Genomic DNA, 19,771 nt, shown 5'->3' with positions numbered 1-19,771 from the left:
TGCATAAATAATCACGCTTAATTTAAAAACTGGGGCGTAAATTACAAACATTAAACATTTTGCAATGCTGAAAAAGTATCACGTGTTAACATGATGTCATCATAAAGAAGATCACTTTAATATACTTTGAATACGTGTTAAATTTGAAATAAATAATGAATTATTGTAGAGATTAGAAAAAAAAATAGAGAAAAATCGTTCTATAGTTTTTAAATATATTTTTACTTTAAAAATATACATTGCTGTTAGTATCTAATTTATATATTTTATTTTAGTACCTATATATGGTTTACTCATTGTCGTCAAATCATTGCATTTATTACTAGATAATAAATTATTATTATATATTTACATCTATTATTTCATATAGTATTACAAACTGTTATTAACTTATTACCTTACTCAATTATTAGTATGCAGTGAATAACCTATAGCGATGAACTGTATAAATAATTGCTAATAGATTTGTATCGTATAAATAGCTTAAAATTAACATAAATAGTTTAAAAAGATCATTGCGTTTATTAAATAATAATAATATATAGGTAGTGGCCAAAAATTAAAAATACTTATGGATAATATTAAATGTTTAAATGAATTACAACAAAATTAAACAAAATCGTTATTTTTCTATTAAATAATATACAATTTCGTTGACATTATTTTAAACTTGGAATAATTATAAAAAAAATATTGTAGGTACATACATACATTCTTAGGCTTCTGTAAAAAAAATAACTTATTAGGAACCTTGTAATAAAATGCCAAGACTACTCAGCTATTTGCAACAATTTAAAATGTAATTTTAAACTACAAAATCTCGTATATTGAATACTTTCATGAATATTTACGGTATTTCCTTAAAATTCACACTTAAAACTCTTATGAAATAAAATTGTGCGTGTAAATTTTCGGTGTTTTTTAAATTTCGATTACAACAACTTATGAACGATGATGTACAGCATTTAAAAACATGTTGACAAACAATTAAAAATAAAAATTCAAAAATGTTCAACTTAATTATTACTTGAAATTAGTCCAATATCTTGAAAATTCTATAAGTATAGAAAATAATTATTTAATTAATAATAGAATAAACTATTAATATTTTTTAAATTTCTATAAAATACCAAACAAAAGTTGGTCAAGGAGGAATCTTTGTTTGATGTGTGACTAATAGCGTCATAATTTGAATTTCAAACTCTCTCTCAAAAAAGATGTATATTATGGCTCTACGCTATTTCTATTATTTTTGAACTCGTTGTCCGTTGGATACGTCAACTTTGTGCGGTTTCCAACCATGGATTGAAATGTCTTTTTCATTTTTATATAATATTAATTAATGTAAATAATAATGTGTACATTTTTTTAAAAAGTGCTAGCGCAGTGTGTATTAACACTGTCAGTCAGGTTTTATATACTATTCGAGGTATGGATAAAATTATTATTTTAATTTTCAACTATAGGTACCTACTATGATCGCATGAATTTTTAGAAATATCATAATATCATATTGCCATAATCACAATTTATATTATGCTTTATTATTAAATAATAATAATTTATTAATTTGATTGTATGATAATAGCATAATATACGATTCTCAATATTGTGTTCGCGCCATCTGTGGAACACTATTGATGGTCGAATACATATATAGCTCATCTATTCTACATGATAATAATATTATTATTATTTTTTTATCACGAATGTCGCGTGACTCGTAAGCACCACCCTCGCGTAGCGGCGGCAGCTTGCCCGATCGATATTTCGCCGCCGCCGCGGAGGTCTATTCTGTTATCAAATAGTACGGACGTACGTCCGACTGGCGGCTGCAGTAGACGACGTGCCTCCTCGTAGAATGTCGGCCGTTGCTTGTTTGGTGTTGTGCGTCTAAAAATCACGTGTTTTACGTAAATAATAAAATAATTGCGTTGTTGCAATTTGCAATACACGTGTTACTGGTGTTTGTAAGTGCGAAGTGTGTGTCGGAATAATATGTCGATATAATTTATTGTTTACAAATCACAATATAATAATAATAATCTTTATTTCTTATTGGCACACGGACATCGTACTAGCACGACTGTAATAGGTAAGTACCTAATAGGTAGCTGCTTGATGGTCGAGAATCATAATAATTATAACTGTTATCATCTCCACAACTACTGTTTTATTTTATTGTTTTAATTTGTCGTCGCCGCAATATAATATTATTCTATCGATCGGGGTTGCGTTTGTGTATGTGTAGTGTGTAGTGCACGCGCGTACGCGTGTGTGTGCGACCGGAAGACGGCGGCGAAAATCGGAAGTAAACACCAACTCGGCGTACCTTTTTATTCATCACAATATTTTACGCTTGAATTTTATCTCACAACAATTTTTACTACGTCGATTACCACCTTTATAGTTTATTACTATTTATTTAGTCGTCCGATTGGTATTTGCACAGATATTATAATATATTATATTATTATAATACAATTATAATAATTGTGTTATTCGAAGTCTCGTCGTCTGCAGTTCGTCCAATAATTATTCAATATCATAACGGACAAATTTATGAAAATTTTATATTATATTGTGTTAGGTCTTTGTAAAAAAAAAAATATATCTAGTTGGTCTGGTATATTAAATTATTAGGTGACCAAATTTTCAATAAATATGAATAATATTATTTCAATCAAATTTCTATAAGAATTTAACTCAAACACTTTGTTTTGCATATATTTACATATTTAAACATTAGTCGTTACTTATTTTTATAATACAATGTTTTATAAGTTGTTTATAATATAAATTGTATATATAAATAATATAAATTTTTGATAATACAATGTTTACATATTATTATATGATTGTTTTGTATCGTTATTCTCATTTATATGATTAACTTTGGGCGCTTAATTTTTTTAAATGTTGAGAAACTAAACTACAATTGTTAGAGAGAATGATTACTAATTTTCCTTGTTTCTAAACCTCAAATCTTTATGTATTTGTTAAGATCTTGTATTAAAATATTTAAATTTATCATATCTGTGTTTTTATCTACTTTGTATACATTTTTAAGATTTACCTATAAGACCTGTAATTGTACCACTGAATTTTAAACAAAGTATAAGTTAGTTTGAAAAATACTAAAATAATATACTGTACATACGATATTAATATATTATATACATTTTTTAAATATAAATTCCATTACAGCAATATAAATTGTAATCTTGTACATACATTTATCAAAAACTACATCGTAAATTATTACCTAGTTGATTTTAAGCAACTAAACAAATATTTACTTTTCATATTATACCTATCTAAACCCAATTTTAATGTATACTCAATAGGTAGTTATACTTATAATTACTAGGTATCCATTATGTATATAAATATAAAATAATATGTTAGAATATTAACACATTTTATTTCTTTATTAGTTTGGAAAACTTTTTAATTTAAAAAAAAATTATTAATGATAAGTTATTTTACGATGTTATTTTATTGAATCAATATATTACTGGAATATTAAAATTTGACATTTATTTGAATTGGATCAATACTAAGTTTATTGTGCTAAAATTAATAAATTGGATATAGTCTATTTCTAGTTATTAGTATATTATTAGGTTATTGTATAAATACAATCCAGTGCATACATTTTCAGAATTTAAGTTGTCTGTTATATGTAGGTACTAAGTACTAGGTAGTAATACATAAATTATACTAGTTTAATATTATCGTATTTTTAAACGGGTCATGTGCATTTCTTAAATAGTTTTAAACTATTCTAGTATCGAAATTTAGGTATAAATATTATGATTATTGTGTTTATAAATAATTAAATAAAATGTTATCAAAATCAATATTTTGTTTTCTATTAAAATAAAGCATTTTACATTTCGTAGGATTTTTCGATAAAAATCTTTTCTTTTTTTTTTAATGATTTCAATAACAATAATTTTAAAAAAAAATCTACAATTATCTACAATCTACAGTTCAATTTATTTGGAAACGATGAAAGATAATTCAAAATGTATAACCAAATTATTTCCGACACATATTATGATAGGTGCGTATTAATTAAAATTACACACGTAATTTACATAATGTTTTCAGTGAGCAATGGTGTTATTACATGCACGTTAATGATTGTTAATTATATAATACACCACTAATTATATATCTCACTAAGAAAAATTATGACTATAATATCATGATCATTAGATTTAAATTATTGATACCTACGTATATATAAGATGCCGTTAGAATCATTTATATAATCGAATGTTTTCAATATTTCACGCACATTCCATTTGCGTTTCTCAACACACATTATACAATCCACTGTTATTATAATATACACAAGCATAACTTTATAACAATACTATTTTTTTATTCTATTTTTTTTTTTATTTGTCTGCTATTTAATTATTTTATACCATCAATTGTATTTGTTGTAACGAGCAGTGGTGGCCTGGCCAAGTTGGCAAGGTGGCGATCGCCGACCGAGCCCGCTTCAAATTGATTGAAAAAATTTGTTCAAAGCCCCAAATCTTCCTAATTGTACCTAACTTTTTCATTTAGCCAACCAAGTAATCTGTTCCCAGGCCACCGCTGGTAACGAATGCTCGTTTTTGATTAGCTGTATTTTATAACAATTGTTATAATGAGGGCTGGGACGTATATGCAATACAAAATATTAGAATATGGAAATAAATGAGTAATGTTCAATAGATTCCAAACAATTATTAATTGAAAGTGAAGCATCTTTTAATCAATATTCGTTTAAATATATACCAATAATGTCACGAAATATGTACTTTTCGTGTTTACACATCTAATTAAAACAAGGCAATGGAATATTCATTGTTATGCATTTATTCTTAGTATATTATGCAAAAATATGGAGAGTAATGAATGGATAGTTAATATCACAATTTCCCGTGCGTATCGTGGACATGACTAACTTAATTTGTAAAAGAACTCTTCAAAAAAGAACCAATGCATATAAATCCTAGCCCTATATAAAATATTTTAATTTTTTTCTCTTGGTCCGCAATGGATCATATCTAATTTTTTATACTTTTAATTTTTTTATTTAAAAGCGAATGAACCGACTTTGGTGGGAAATATTTATACGTATTTGTGGTTTATTTTATATTGCATTATGTTTGCATGGTTTGCTGGAACTTCCGCTTGGTCGGAATGTCGACATCGAAAATACCTATAAAATAATATAATATAACAAAGCATTCCTACGTACATTAGATATTACGGCGGTGGCGGCGGCAGCGGCAGTAGCAGCAGTGGTAGCGACAACTCGACGCCACTACCACCATTACCAACATCCAAGTACGCGACAACCAGTCGCCGCCATAATATCACCATCCGTGACGGTTTACAGCAATATCGTCACCAACCGTAATTGCCAATAATATTACCACAACCACCGCAAATCACCATCACTACCTGCTGACAAGACAGCACAGACCGTCAACAATACTACTCGCGTCGACTGCAACGACCACCCGGACGTCGCTATGCAGGCGTCCACGTCACCCGGGTCCACCCGACGGCGACCGTCTGCCTTGCACGTGGACGGCGCTGGCAGTCAGCGCACCACAGCCACTACCACTTTTTCGTCCGTTGACCGTCTGCTGGCGGACATCGCGTTCCAGCGGCAGAGAGAACGGCAACGCGTGGCCGCAGCTAGCCGGCAGAGTCAACGACGTCGTGAAGACGGTCAACGTGAAGCTGCAACTTCGGCCATGGGTAAATGTTTTACATAATATAATAATATATGTATTAATAACATATATCATATACTATGGGTATTCCACCCATTAATTTACTCGCTAACCAATTAATTGGGGAGGGGGAAGAAATAATATTTGGTGATCCATACCAGACTTGCTAGATGATGATCAACAGAGTCGGTACAATATTATTGGGCATTTAGACGTAATGGAATATCGTGAAATCTATACCGGTTCTCAACCATAGGGTCGCTACCCAATTTTGAGTCTCCAATAATGTTAAATGGTTCGGTTATTTTTTATTCCCTCATTGAATATTACTGAAAATTATTTATATAAAGGTCGCATGAAAAATCGAGTAAATATCTTAGGTCGCCACTACAAGAAGGTCGATAACCGCTAATCTATACTTATAACATTGCTTAATACCTTTGAGTAAGAGTCAATCAGAATATTGAATGAATGAATGAAACTTTTAAATAATATTGTTATTATATCATATAAAAAGTAAAAACAACCAAGGGTTGTTTTCGATTTTACACTTAGTAAGCAGTAAAAAAAAAAGCAACTATTATAATTATACAAATTTTGGAAGTACGAAATACAGTCATAATTATTCTGTAATTTCCTGCCTTTTTCACAAATTAGAACTTAAAAGCAATTTAACGGTGATCTCTTTTGTTTCTTTTTTACATTTGAATGTCGGTATCTGGTTATCTATGCGAGTAGACATACCAAAATGGACATCGATTATCGTTTTTTGTTTGCTAATAATATTACATTCAACAAATAACAGCTATTAATTCACTTTTAGTTCGTATCGTAACATAATAAGTATAAACTTCGGTGTAAAAAATGTGCGGAGGGGTATTAAAAAAAAAATAAGATTACAAAATTACAGTATAATTTTAGACAATTTGCCAAACTGTAAACATTCATTATTATGGGTTTGTCTGGTTTACGCGTTTATAATTAAATGTTATAAGTTAATATGTTCAATGTTCATTTCCTTTCATTAATTCGTCTTGTATAACGCATGTGGTACATATAACATTTTAGAAGGAACAGTGACTAAAGCTGGAGTAACAGCCACCGGATCTGAGCTCGATGATGAGGCGGCATCGGCATACTGGTGGACCGACGTGTTCCTCCGATATTTTGTGTTCGACGAGGACTGCACGAAAACCGCCACCACGGCAGACTCAGATGACTTGTTGTTTTTTGTGCGGCGCCGTCGAAATAAGCGCAAGTGCATTAAACGCCGGCTGTCCTCCCAACGTCGGCGACTGGTAAGGATGCATACACTTGTACCAAATACCCATCCATATATTCTATTTTATTATTTCGAATTCCAAAGTAAAATTGTATAAGTATGTTATAATTTTATTTAGAGTCCATGATAGATTATTAAAAATTGACCATCACATTAATTATGGTACCTAAAGTTGTAATTTGAAAAGATTCATAAAGATCAGCGCTAAAATGTTATCTTAACAAACTAAAATAATCACAAGTTTCATAATATTCTTGAACTCATTCCGTCATATACATTTTTGATAGTGTTTTCGCCTTAATAATTTATCTTTGAAGTAGGTATTCAAATCTTATATGTATATGCATATAACTGTCATCAAAAAACGTCTTTGTGTTCTTTCAACTCAAAAACTTTATACATTTTTAATTGCTTTACTATTGTCATTATTAATAATAATAATAATAATAATAGGGATCATGGGAACAAAGGCTACTTAGTGTAATGTTATAGCCTTTAAAAGAGCTCGCTCGCAGTTCGATGTGTATTGGTAGGTAATACTTTCAATTTTTTTTACCCATGTTCCTTGGCGTATAGGTTACTTACGACACCCGTGCTTACCGTAAACAACAGCATAACCAACAGCAGCAGCAACAACAGCAGCAAAAGCCGACTATGTTGCCGATCGGCGATCCGGCCGTCTTGTGGCGGCACACGGTGTGCCTGAACGCCATCGTTCATCGGCTGAGGTACACGCTCACAGTGGCCGTGTGTACGCGTGTGCCCAGAAAGGCAGCTGCCTCTTCCTGTTTCAGTAGTTATGACGGGTCGAAAGCATTCTTATCAGCCGACGGGCAAGGAGATTGTGAATTTGACCTGCAGTTGCTGTCGCGCCACGTACACGTGAGTTTGATGTCTCTCTGGCTTTCTGCGTGATTTTGACGGCAATTTATAAACTTATTTCTTAATTAATTTTTGTCCTTGTTGATTATTTTCTTTTTTTGCTTTTGGTCACGATGTTTAAATGAGTAGACAGTGTACGCATCCACTAGTGGTCGGCGTATGGACGCAGCGAAAGGACCTAGAGAGCGACCGGTATACCCCGCTGTGTGCTGGGCCGTTGACGATTTCGCCGAGGTAGGTACTATGTTATAACTTATAACTTATTGTGTAAAGTAATATTTTGAAGCGTTTATTTTTGTCATCGATACTAATGAAACTATAGGGGTATGATAACGCACAACTGTAAATATTTAATTTTACAACTTGCTTATATTTTTGTTTTGAACATAAACATATTACGTTAGTACGTTTCTAACTCGGTCAATATTATTTCCGATTTCTATCTAAATAATTGTTCGTTAAAACAATAAAAACGATTTTTAAAAAAACTATTTTTATAATTCATTGATATATTGCAGGTAAATTATAAAAATTAGTAAATTATTTTTTCATTCCTCAAAAATCAAAACAAAGCATCAATAGAATAAAACGGTCTATAATATTTTATAATAATCGAATGAATTTAATATTTTTTCCAACTATTTTATCATTTAACACCAATATCGTTGACAATTGACAAGTTGGTTAAACAAGAGCTATGTGGATTACTTATTTTATTATATTGTATTCAATTTTCCGTTAAATATTTTGTAATTTGAATACAAATTGTTTTAGTGATCTCAGATTACATTAATTGCATTTTGTTGCCAATTATTACCAAGTGCATACTTTTATGATTTGTATTATTATTAAAGACGTATGGTTTTTAATTGTTACTAATAATTTTGAATAATGTCACATCTCAACATAGGCCTTCCGAACGGTAATTGTACGTCCCGGACAGACAGTGTGCGCCGAGCTGGTGGCCGCTTGGCCGGGGCCGGCGACAGTAATCGAGGAATACCTCAATAATGACATTGAAGACGACAACGATAACGAGTACGATATGGATGGTAGCAACAGCAATTTATTCGGTCGTCATAAATCAGTGCCCGTCAAAATACAACAGAATCTAAACAGAGCGGTTCTGTTCACTGGTGCCGTCCCCTACGCCGCGGTGCGAGCAACATACGAGTGCAAGGTGATTAGATTATGACTTACCATTAAACCTTTATTATTAGTGTAAAAATGTCCTTATATCGTTTCATTTTCATTTTTCTTAAATTGCTGCCAATATTTTTCTATAAAACTGATAAACACGACGTGTGAAATATTCTCTCAAGTGTTCAACGTCCTTATATAATATAGAATACAAAATATATTGAATATGACAGAATCTAATTTGAAGAACGAACCTAATTCGACTAATTCAATGTGAAAATAAATTAATAATAGGGAAAATGTATATAATTGATATGTATAGACTATTATCCAAACAGAAGGTGTATCCTCATATAATATGTACTCGATATACATGATATGTATGTATAATAAATAATAATAATTTAAGCCTGAATCTCTGTTCGATTTTTCGTCATTGATGAATAATTTCAAATACTTGCTGTAAGTTCTGAACTTGTTCAATATTCTTATCAGAAGAATTAAACTTAAGTCATTACTCATTGTAATAGGCAAAGTTCAAAGTTTTTATTTAAAGATAAAAATTCGTTTCTATGATAAAATTTTTGTTATTTTCAACACCAGTTTTGGTAATCATTTATTTCCAATTTCAATATTATTATCGAATCACTATCAAATTTAATACGCTGTTACGACACCCGTTGTTTAATACTTAATGTCTATTGAATATTTACAGATGAGCTTGTACCGTGAAGCACAACGCCAACGAAGGAAACGTCGGCGGCAACAGCAACGGAAACGGATTGGCAAGAAATCTTCTCTGGGCGCTGCCCTATCCGCATCACTGACAGCTTTGTTCGTGGGTGGAAAAGACTCTGCCACGTCGTCAGACTGTGGAGATAACGGTTATTATTACGGTTCTACCTCTTCCACCAATGCTACTGTCGCGGACGCCGATCGTATCGAGTACGTGACAGTGCGTGGTTGCCGGCCAAGTTATCATAATGACGATAGCGACGATAGTGAATTATCATCGGACGATGAAAACCGAGACGGCGACGATTTAGACTACGGCGACGTCAGTGGCGACGGGGACGACCCCTACGACTACACGAAGGGTCTGGCACAGATGGCAGTCACGCTCGGTAAATATAAACGCTTTTTTTTTAACAAGAACCTATCAAAGAGTTACGCCTGTATTTGTGATTATTATTATCATTATCATCACTATTGTTATCGTGATTATTATTTATATTTTATAAACCGTCGAGTGTCATAGTCAACCGTTCATGTCACCGTCTAGACGTTTCGTGCATGAACGGTAGGTTATTTATGCTCATTTGTATGTACTTTTTGTTATTCTACCAATTGATATTTATTAAAAATATACTTAATAATATCGTTAAAGTTGCATTTGATTATCATTATTGCTGCTTCGTCTCAAAAATAGGACTTTAATTGTATTTTTATTTTAATCACAAGCAGAGTTTTAACAGTTCTTACACCATTTGTAACAAACTTATTTGGAAATATTTTATAAAATAATTATTTTATTAGAATAATTATTTTTTCTCGTAATTAAAAGTATTGATATTATATTATTTAGTTTAAATAATAATTTTAGACAAAATTTATTTGGTTTAGAAGCATTATAGATTATTCGACGGATGGTAGGTACTGTATGGTCCGTAAGGGATACATATATAAGTCCAGTTATGACGTTTGTTGTGAATATTAATAAATTATTTATAATTCTACATGTATTTAATCATTGATTTTTAGATAATTATATCAAAATTTTTTTACTTCTACCTCGTCACGATATCATGTTGAATAAACTAAGTGCAAGGTTTTAACGTTATGATTTTTATAAGATAGAATAGTTTCATTAAAAGCTTTATATTACAATAATGATTATGATGATAGTAATAATATTGATGGTAAAATTAAATACATTATTCTTACAAACAATAGAATTCACGTTAGATGTCTGCTTATCGAACGGATATCATTAAATTAATTCTTTAATAGCACCAATACAGAGAGTGGAGGCAATAACTACTTCGGATGTCGATGGTAATTCAGAATACCACGTCCATCACCACCATCATCACTATCACCATCTCCATCGCCAACAGTACTGCCGTGGAGAAGAGGACGATTACGGAGACGCTGGATACGATCATGACCCTGATATTACCACCAGCGCTTATTATGACCACACTAATAATGATTACGCCCCAGAGATTGGTTACCAAAAACAGCAGCTCGAGCCCTACACTAGAACGACCACTGCTTCTGAACCCGGTGACTTCTATGATTATGGGTGGGACTATGAAACAGCAACCAGTAGCGAGCAACAGACACCTCAGACACCATCTTATTATTATCAACAGCAACAGCAGCAACAACTTGAGCGTCAACGACGCAAAGATGGCAGACCGGTAATACATCCTTCGTTATTCAATTTTTCACTGGAACTTCTGAAATGGAATCTATTAAAATGTAGAAATATATTTAGTTTTCATAAGTCTCGTTACTTGTTTTGATTTAAAATGGTATTTAATATTTTATATCAGATTTACTAGAAATATTTAGTATAGCTATCCATTAAAAGGTCATCTTAAACAAGTAATTCCACTACGATAATAATAATAAAAATAATATAATTTATACAATTTAATAGTTCTTAAGATACCTCTAAAAAATAATTTTATCGGTAATATGATTTTGGAACGTTATATATTTCCTAAACAATTCATAATTACATACAAATAATCTATAAAAACATTAGCCTTAATAATGTCAAAATTATATCAACATAAATTAACCCTTAATTAAGTTTTAGCCTAAACTTGTTTGTATATTTAACCTGTGTTGCTTATATGTGGCTGGGCTATAAATTTAAAATAAAACCGAATACTCATTATATTATTGGTACGAATCTATTTTATGAATTTTACTAACAGTTATAATTAGAGCCCGGGATTATATTCTTTAAAAATAGCCAAAATAAGATGCTAATATTCTCTTAAAAAGTTGAAAATATTCTTCCAATATTCTTTAAAAATCATAATAAAATATGCCAAAAATATGCTTTTTTATAAATATTAATTATTATAATATTCTCAATATGCAACAAATTTAAGCAAATAATAAAAAAACCTGATATAAATAGATACAAGATACATAATATGCTAAATAATTAAATAATACAAAAACCTGAAATAAATATTATATAAAATAGGTACACTGCCCGACAAACTATTTGAAGCCCTCAGCCCTACCTATGACAACACCAACAAAATAATTACATTTTTAATACAAATTGATATGCATAATCTAATTTAAGAACCTATTGTATGACCATATTTTATACCTTGTACTAAATATTAATTTTGCTACAAGCTAATAACCTTAGCAGTTGAAGCTGTACCTACCACGAATAATAAAAAAAAGAAAAATAGGTACACAATAAAAAATACTTCATGTTAAGAAAAGTTCGATTAAATTATTAATAATAATATTTAATATTTAATTATTTTAAATTTTTAACTAAGACATTTTTTGGAAACAGTTGATAACTATATTTTGTTCCATGTGCTCTGGTGTCATATACTTTGTGTGACGGTCAGTCAAAATGTTTTTTATGTACTAAAAGAACGTTCGACGTCAACTGAAGTCACAGGAGCATATAGCAAATCAGTTATCATATTATTATATAGGTACTACAGTGGATTGCAGAACATTATATTACGTAGGGTATATCATTATCACTATATTCGGACATTATATGATTTATATTATTTACGTCACTGCAACCAAAAATATCGAACATTTATACAAATTCATCGATATATTATATTCTTTAATATTCTTTATAATACGAAATATTCTTTTATCTTGAAATATTCTCAAATATGCAAAAAAAACTTTTGCCATTATTACACCTGTTTCATGATTCGTAAAGATTTCGGACCCCCGTCTGACTGCATAGACTCAAAAAAGATATGCAAAAGAATATAATTCCGGGCTCTAGTTATAATATAACCCAAATAAACTTATGTAGGTTAGGTGGCCAAACCTAATTTAGTCCACCACATTTGAAACATTATTGTTGATAAACATTTAAAGTATTAAATAAAAAAATATCAATGATTGTTTTTTACACTACAGATTTATTGTAAAGCCAGAATTAATTACCTAGATAATTTATATTTAAACATTTTTATAATGCAGGTAATTCTCATTAATTACTGATTGAACCATTCTTTATTCGTTTACATTTTTAATTACTTATATTGATATTATCTGTTTGAATTATTTAAACAATAGAGACGACTCAGTGACCCATGCTCGACTTCTGTTTTTGACCAAATGGATGACGATGACCGCCGTATAGAGCAATATCACCAAAACTATCAACAACAGCACGAGATCAATAATTACAACAGCGTGTGTGGAAAGAAAAGTTGGCGAAAAAAACAGTATGTCTACAAACACCGATTACAACAAAAACCGAATAGTTATGGAAGTGTAAAAGGATTATCGTCGATCGCATTGACGCCAGGCAGATCTGGAAGAATGCAGCATCCACATCGGGCCTGGTCTGAGAGCGATGGGTTGGATCAGTGTGGTGGTAGCCTTGCTCAACAATATCGAAATCTGCAAAAACCTCAATTGCTACCACCCCCACCTATACCTTATTATTGTGCTGCAGAAGCGGCCGCATCGGGTTTTGTACAGTACGTGCACAAGAATCCTGGTGGCTGGTGGACACGAACTAAAAACAAGCGACGTAGAAGACGGTATAGGAATATAAAACGAAAGCCAAGTGAAAAGACTACTTCAATCGTAGATCGCCATCGAAGTTCTAGTGCTGGTGGAAATGGCTGTACCATTACTGATGATGAGAATAGTGACGGTTCAGGTTCGGGATCAAACTCTGACCATGGTGAATACAACTCTGATGAACAAGATAGTGATGGTGAATTTATTGGCATGCTTGCTGCTGCCGCGGCTTTTGGCCAAGACCCTGACCGAGAATGGTCACAATTTGGAAATGCTGGTGACCCTGTAGCTGATTGGGACAAATATGACTTTGAGAGTGACTCATCATTAGAACAGGAAGATGATGATATGGTTGAATGGACCACCGAGATTATGGCCACTGATATGAGGCGTAAACAATCACATCAAAACTGTAAGTATTGCGTTATCACTGTAAATTATAACAATCAGTTAAAATAATAAATACATTGTTAGTTAAAAATATACCTATGTTTATATATTTTATGTACTATAGTAGCTATACCGTCAAGGATAGTACACGATAATTATTTACATTTTTGTGATGCACAATCACTGACACCTGTCTTTACAAACCGTCAACTACATCATCAATCAAGACAGGAACTCATTGGTCATCAACAGCAATTCAATCGGCCACTACCGCTACCACAATTCCGACCTCAGCCACTTGAACCTCCTCCACCTCCACCTGCATTGAGCGTCGCATTTACTGCAGTAGCTTGTCCATGGTGGACAGTGCTAGAAGGTAAAAAAACTTAATTTATTAAATACATTTTTTGTACTGACACTGAAATACAAATGTAAATTAATTTTATGTACACAATTAATCGTTTTTTTGTTTGGCTGGTGAATAGACGTACTGCACGTGAATGCCAAAACTTCTGGAGATCCGTCGTCATCAAATAAAACAGGCATGTGGTTACCTCTCTTGACGTTTGATTAACTATAAACCGCATTAAACCACTTTATTAAAGTTGAATTCATCGATAAAGAAAATCAATGAAATAAAAATATTTAATTTGGTGAATTCGTTGAAAATCACCAATCATGCCCCTGAGCTGCGGTGGCGTAAACTTCACTACTTTCTAGACGACTGTAAATATAAATTAAACATGTTTCCATCATGGAATTTAAATTTTGTCCTATTTGAGAAGCAAGAAGAACATGGTGGATAAACATTGGACAGCGAGTAATTAGTTTATCAATTATTGAGCTTTTACAATATGTATATAAGTAATTTGTATATAAAACTGTATTGATAAAATGATACAATGGATATAATGTATCAAATTAAATAATAATAATAATAATTAAAAATGATTAATATTAGAATTTAAGAAGAAATTATTGTTTCAAAATGGATTTGGACTGCAATTAAAAACAAAATCTACCAAGACTTTGATTTCAAAATTATGCTTCCCAAGCAACTACACTTAACATGTATATTTACGTTGATAATGAAAAATCTTTTATCGGCCTTTGGTTGAAGATTAATTTTGTCCAACTGTCTGAGTGTGAACACGCATCATAACATGCATCATTGAATTTATATTCTTATTAGTAACTGTAACTAAACCTTGGCCATGGTTTAAAAACAACTGCTTCCATCAACATCCTTTACAATAGTTGATTTCATGGTAACAAGAGTAACAAGTGACTCCTGACGAACACCAACTACATTTCTGTCTGAAGATCACTGTTGTTGCAATCACTTGAACAATAATTCTAGGGATGGATATTAGAAATGTTAATCACGGTTATCCGAAGAATCATACGAGCTTACTTAATTCAGGTATTAATGATGCTTGATTTTACATATCCTAGTAAATTATTATATATTTATTGTTGGTTTTTCAGTAGAACAGTCCGTTGAAACCCAATATTTACAAATATTACAGTCTTTACTGCTCAAGTTCTGGAATCTACATATATCTACATTTAAACGTAAATAATTCTATACACATATCACTATATTACCAATCACCACACCACCCATCACAAAATCCAACCATTTAAACGCTACAGAACACTAATTTATTAGACCTGACTCTTGTATCACAGTTTAGATACTTTTTCAATATAATACCACAGTGAGAATGTGATGCTAATGTTGACAGAATATACATTGTAGATGACTGATAAGTAAGATTTTTAATCAAGTAGTTAAATAGTATAGAACATTGAAAACTATAAATAAGATAAGTTAAGATGTTAAATATTTTGAGAATGTTACATATTGGTTTTTAAATCAAAATTTCTCATCTATAGAACACAAATTCAATTTAAGAAAATCTGTAATAACATATTTGAAATAAATAAATATGTAGGCATGAATGAAAATAATTTGTCGAGGCTTTTTATTTATATTAGAGTATCTAAAATTTATTATTTCAGTTCATTGTGCTTAAATTAAAATAAACATCTAAAAATATTTATTATTTTTGTTTAATTTAATATTTATTTAATCTATGTTTAAGACACAATGATTTTAAATTATATTTGAGTTCCGTTATGTTTAATACTGCTGTGATATATATTTTTAAATGTGGGGATATTCTTCCATTGTGGTCTCACATATGATATTTGAATTTAGTGGGTCACTTAGAACATATGTATGTGGCTTGGTGAGGCGTGGTTGTACGCTCAATTTGCGGATATGCACGCAGCGTATGTTTTTAACTCCCGGATGGGTGACCACTAGTGGAATTCTTGCAACATATCTTTGCCACAAATACACAAACACGTGTTACAACCCTAGCAACTTAAAAAGCTATCAAACAAAACATATAAAAATAGCCCCACCGTTCCACCCCACAACCAATAGCCTAATTGGCATGAGTCACCTCTAAAAATTACACATGTACCTTTGATATATTTTTTTTATTAGTTGTGAAAATTTCAAAATTTTAAATGATTTTAAAGTAACAATGTGTAAAAAATACATGTGTCTTATATAACCTACTAATTTCAGCCTGCCACATTGTTTTTTTTTTTTTTTTAATTAAACTTCATATTTTAACAATAACAATTGACCAGACTTATTAAACACCTCCTTTAATCACAATTTTTACTCATGTTATGTGTGTTCATTTGCACTCACGTTGAAATCAATATGTCTTTTTAAAATTGGATCTACACCCTTATATTTGCTATACTTAACAGTGGTGTTGGTGTTGGTACTGTTTAATACCTTTAAAAGAACCCCGAGATTTGTTATCTCAGTAACAAAAAGAAAACTGGTAAGACATGTTAAAAAAAATTGTTGAACAATTTTTAAAAATCTAAATGCACCCTTAAAAGTATGTTTATATCGTTTTTAAAATCCAGTCCTTATTATTCAAAAAATCGCTTGGATAATTTATTTTAATGTCGTGATACGTCGCTGAGATAACAAATTTTAGGTTTGGTTCCTTTGACAATCATACTATTTATGTTATTTTTTTCTAGCCATATAAACTAAAAATATGAGGACCAACTCTGTACACGAAAAACATTTAACATTTTTATACGATTATAAATTGTTATATTTGACTAAGTTTTATAAGAATAACTAAATAACTACTATCATTGTTTAAAATTGTTTTTACTAATACCGCGATGGTTTTGTATATTTATTCGATTTAAGTTTAAAAAGTGTTTCTGTAAGTGCTTGCTTACACATTTATATTGTTAAAACATGTACTATTTTATTATTATTATTATTATTATTATTATTCATTACAATATATTTTATTTGTACTTCATCTTTTACGTCACTCGAGTTTTTTTGTTTCTATGAATATATCTGTCTTGTTTAACTTATATAATATAAATCATAAATATACGTAGTTAAGAAAAATTATGGTAATTATACATTATGTCAAATTGTCCTAAGTATTAATCAATTTTTCATCTTAATGACATGTTACGTAAGTTTGAGTGTGATATTGAAAATAATAAAATGGTATTGTAAAATGAATTATACTTGTTTTCTCACTAAGAACAATTATTAATATATACTTTTTTTTTTTAAATTCTTCTAACCTTTGAATAATAGTAGCATTTTCAGTAACTTATTAATTTTCAATAATAATTTTAATATGATAATATTAACATCTCAAAAACAACCATGATATTTTTTTATTGTAAGTAATTATGTCGAACGTTTTTAGTGAGAATACGGGAATAATTAAGTATAATGTATGATATTTTCTAGTTTGACAAAATATTTACCTACTTGGAAGTTATCGAACAAGAGTAATTTTGAAATAATACTTTGAGGAAATGTATAACACATTAGAAGGTACATATTTCATTGACATGTATTGTACTATTACTTATAATTTAATATTATTCATTGTTTATTATTTTTATTTTTGTTTATTTGGTTATATATGATCTTGGAGCTCACCTAAAGAACACTAGAATCACATAGATGCAATTAAGTAACTAGTATCAACTATAGATGATGGAAAAGAGAAACTATTAACGAAACATTTAATATGACAACATACGTTCTTAACCGTCTTTTTAATGATAATAAGGTAAATTTATAGAAAGTAGGTAAACAATATAACATTTTCAACAGCCACTAAAATTGACCTTGTTTGTTAATATATGCATTCTATAATTCAATTCATGGGAAGACCAGTCATTAAACAAATTGACCAAAGAGTGGATCAACTTATTAAATTGAATTAACTGCCATTGACCGTTACATGAAAAAGTTTTAATCTTCAATATAGCTACAGTGACTGTGAGGAATAGATAACGAATATATTTAAATAGTACGTGTTTACTATTATTTTGATTTTTCCCACTGTAATTTTAATTTGATATTATATAATTAAGTGCTTACTAATTTTTATTTAAATAGATATTTGTACCTATATCTTAAAAGACAAGCCAAACGACCAATTTTGCTGAAACCATTGCTTAATTAAATTCACAATTTTTGTGTTAGATCTGCTATCAGAGAGAAACGATCAGAACCTGTTTTCATATTGCAGTATTAAATTATTCATTATAAATAGCTGTTCAATTAGGTGAGTTAAAATAATATTATTATATCTATTCAATTCATTAACATTATATGTTACTGTCGAAGTGTTGAATATAAGTCTATTAAAGTTAGGTAATGTACTAATGTGTTAAATCAAAATAGAATTTATTATTGTTTATTATTTATTTATTACAGCATACTATAGTTGATGTTTGACGTATTGAACAGAATCGTAAAATTTTACTTTTTACACACAATTCAGTTAAACTCATGAATCATGAGTAATAATTTCATAGAATTCAACAACATTATTTAATAAATACGAGTATATTATGCGTTTTTAGATTTCTATTTGATTTCATGATTGGGATTTTGATGTTGTTAAGATTAAATTAAAAACTTATATTTTATTGTTTATAATATTTTAAAAATATATTCTGCATATTATACAGGTTTTATTTATTAAAGCCTAAACAATTTCATATAAATGTCTTAAAAGTTAAAATTCCCATACCTTCATATTATGTAATGCATTTTAACAATGTTGTGTAAATATTTTGTGATTTACATGTGATGGCTTTGCGTTCCATGTTACAGATGACGATCCCTCCTATTGGCCTACCTATTAGTTTAAAAAATAAATAAATTTAGTCAACATTTTCTTGTTCTAGTGTATGCATATATATTCGTTCATATTTTTATTTGTCTGAGTTTAAAGCTTTTAAGTCCCTAAGTTTAACTATAACCATTACTAACTTTTAATGAATGTAACAACATCCAAGCCCAAGTTATTATAATTTAATATTGGGTCAATCATATCTTTATGTTGACAAAATGTGATGTTCTTTCAAAATCTGTTTGATTTTATATATAAGTACATCGTTTAGCATTATTTTAAAATGTAAAGTTGAATCATACAAGTTTTTAAAATCAATGTTGCAATTTTGC

The 19,771-nt window shown here is 30.1% G+C and overlaps 1 protein-coding gene across 4 annotated transcripts; it reads left to right on the top strand.

The window, feature by feature from the left end:
- The first annotated feature begins 1,816 nt into the window (after positions 1–1,816).
- Positions 1,817–17,800, top strand: LOC107164014 (uncharacterized). Of its 4 annotated transcripts, none has more exons than XM_089215863.1 (13): positions 1,817–2,095; positions 5,269–5,772; positions 6,816–7,045; positions 7,606–7,911; positions 8,041–8,145; positions 8,822–9,091; positions 9,767–10,175; positions 11,062–11,474; positions 13,366–14,233; positions 14,339–14,587; positions 14,697–15,634; positions 15,700–15,786; positions 17,290–17,800. In XM_089215863.1, exons 2-11 carry the CDS (start codon positions 5,541–5,543, stop codon positions 14,783–14,785), a joined length of 3,171 nt encoding a protein of 1,056 aa, XP_089071989.1. In that variant the 5' UTR covers positions 1,817–2,095; positions 5,269–5,540; the 3' UTR covers positions 14,786–15,634; positions 15,700–15,786; positions 17,290–17,800. The 4 variants fall into 4 exon arrangements, with proteins under 4 accessions (XP_089071989.1, XP_089071988.1, XP_015367168.2 ...); XM_089215862.1 differs by having other exon boundaries at positions 14,336–14,587; positions 15,703–15,786; XM_015511682.2 differs by having other exon boundaries at positions 14,336–14,587.
- The last annotated feature ends 1,971 nt before the right edge of the window (positions 17,801–19,771 follow it).

This window comes from Diuraphis noxia, unplaced genomic scaffold (genome assembly GCF_037042655.1).
Source record: "Diuraphis noxia isolate RWA-SAM2 unplaced genomic scaffold, SU_Dnox_SAM2 contig0001, whole genome shotgun sequence".
NCBI lineage: Eukaryota > Metazoa > Arthropoda > Insecta > Hemiptera > Aphididae > Diuraphis > Diuraphis noxia.
This window is presented reverse-complemented; position numbering and strand designations above follow the sequence as displayed.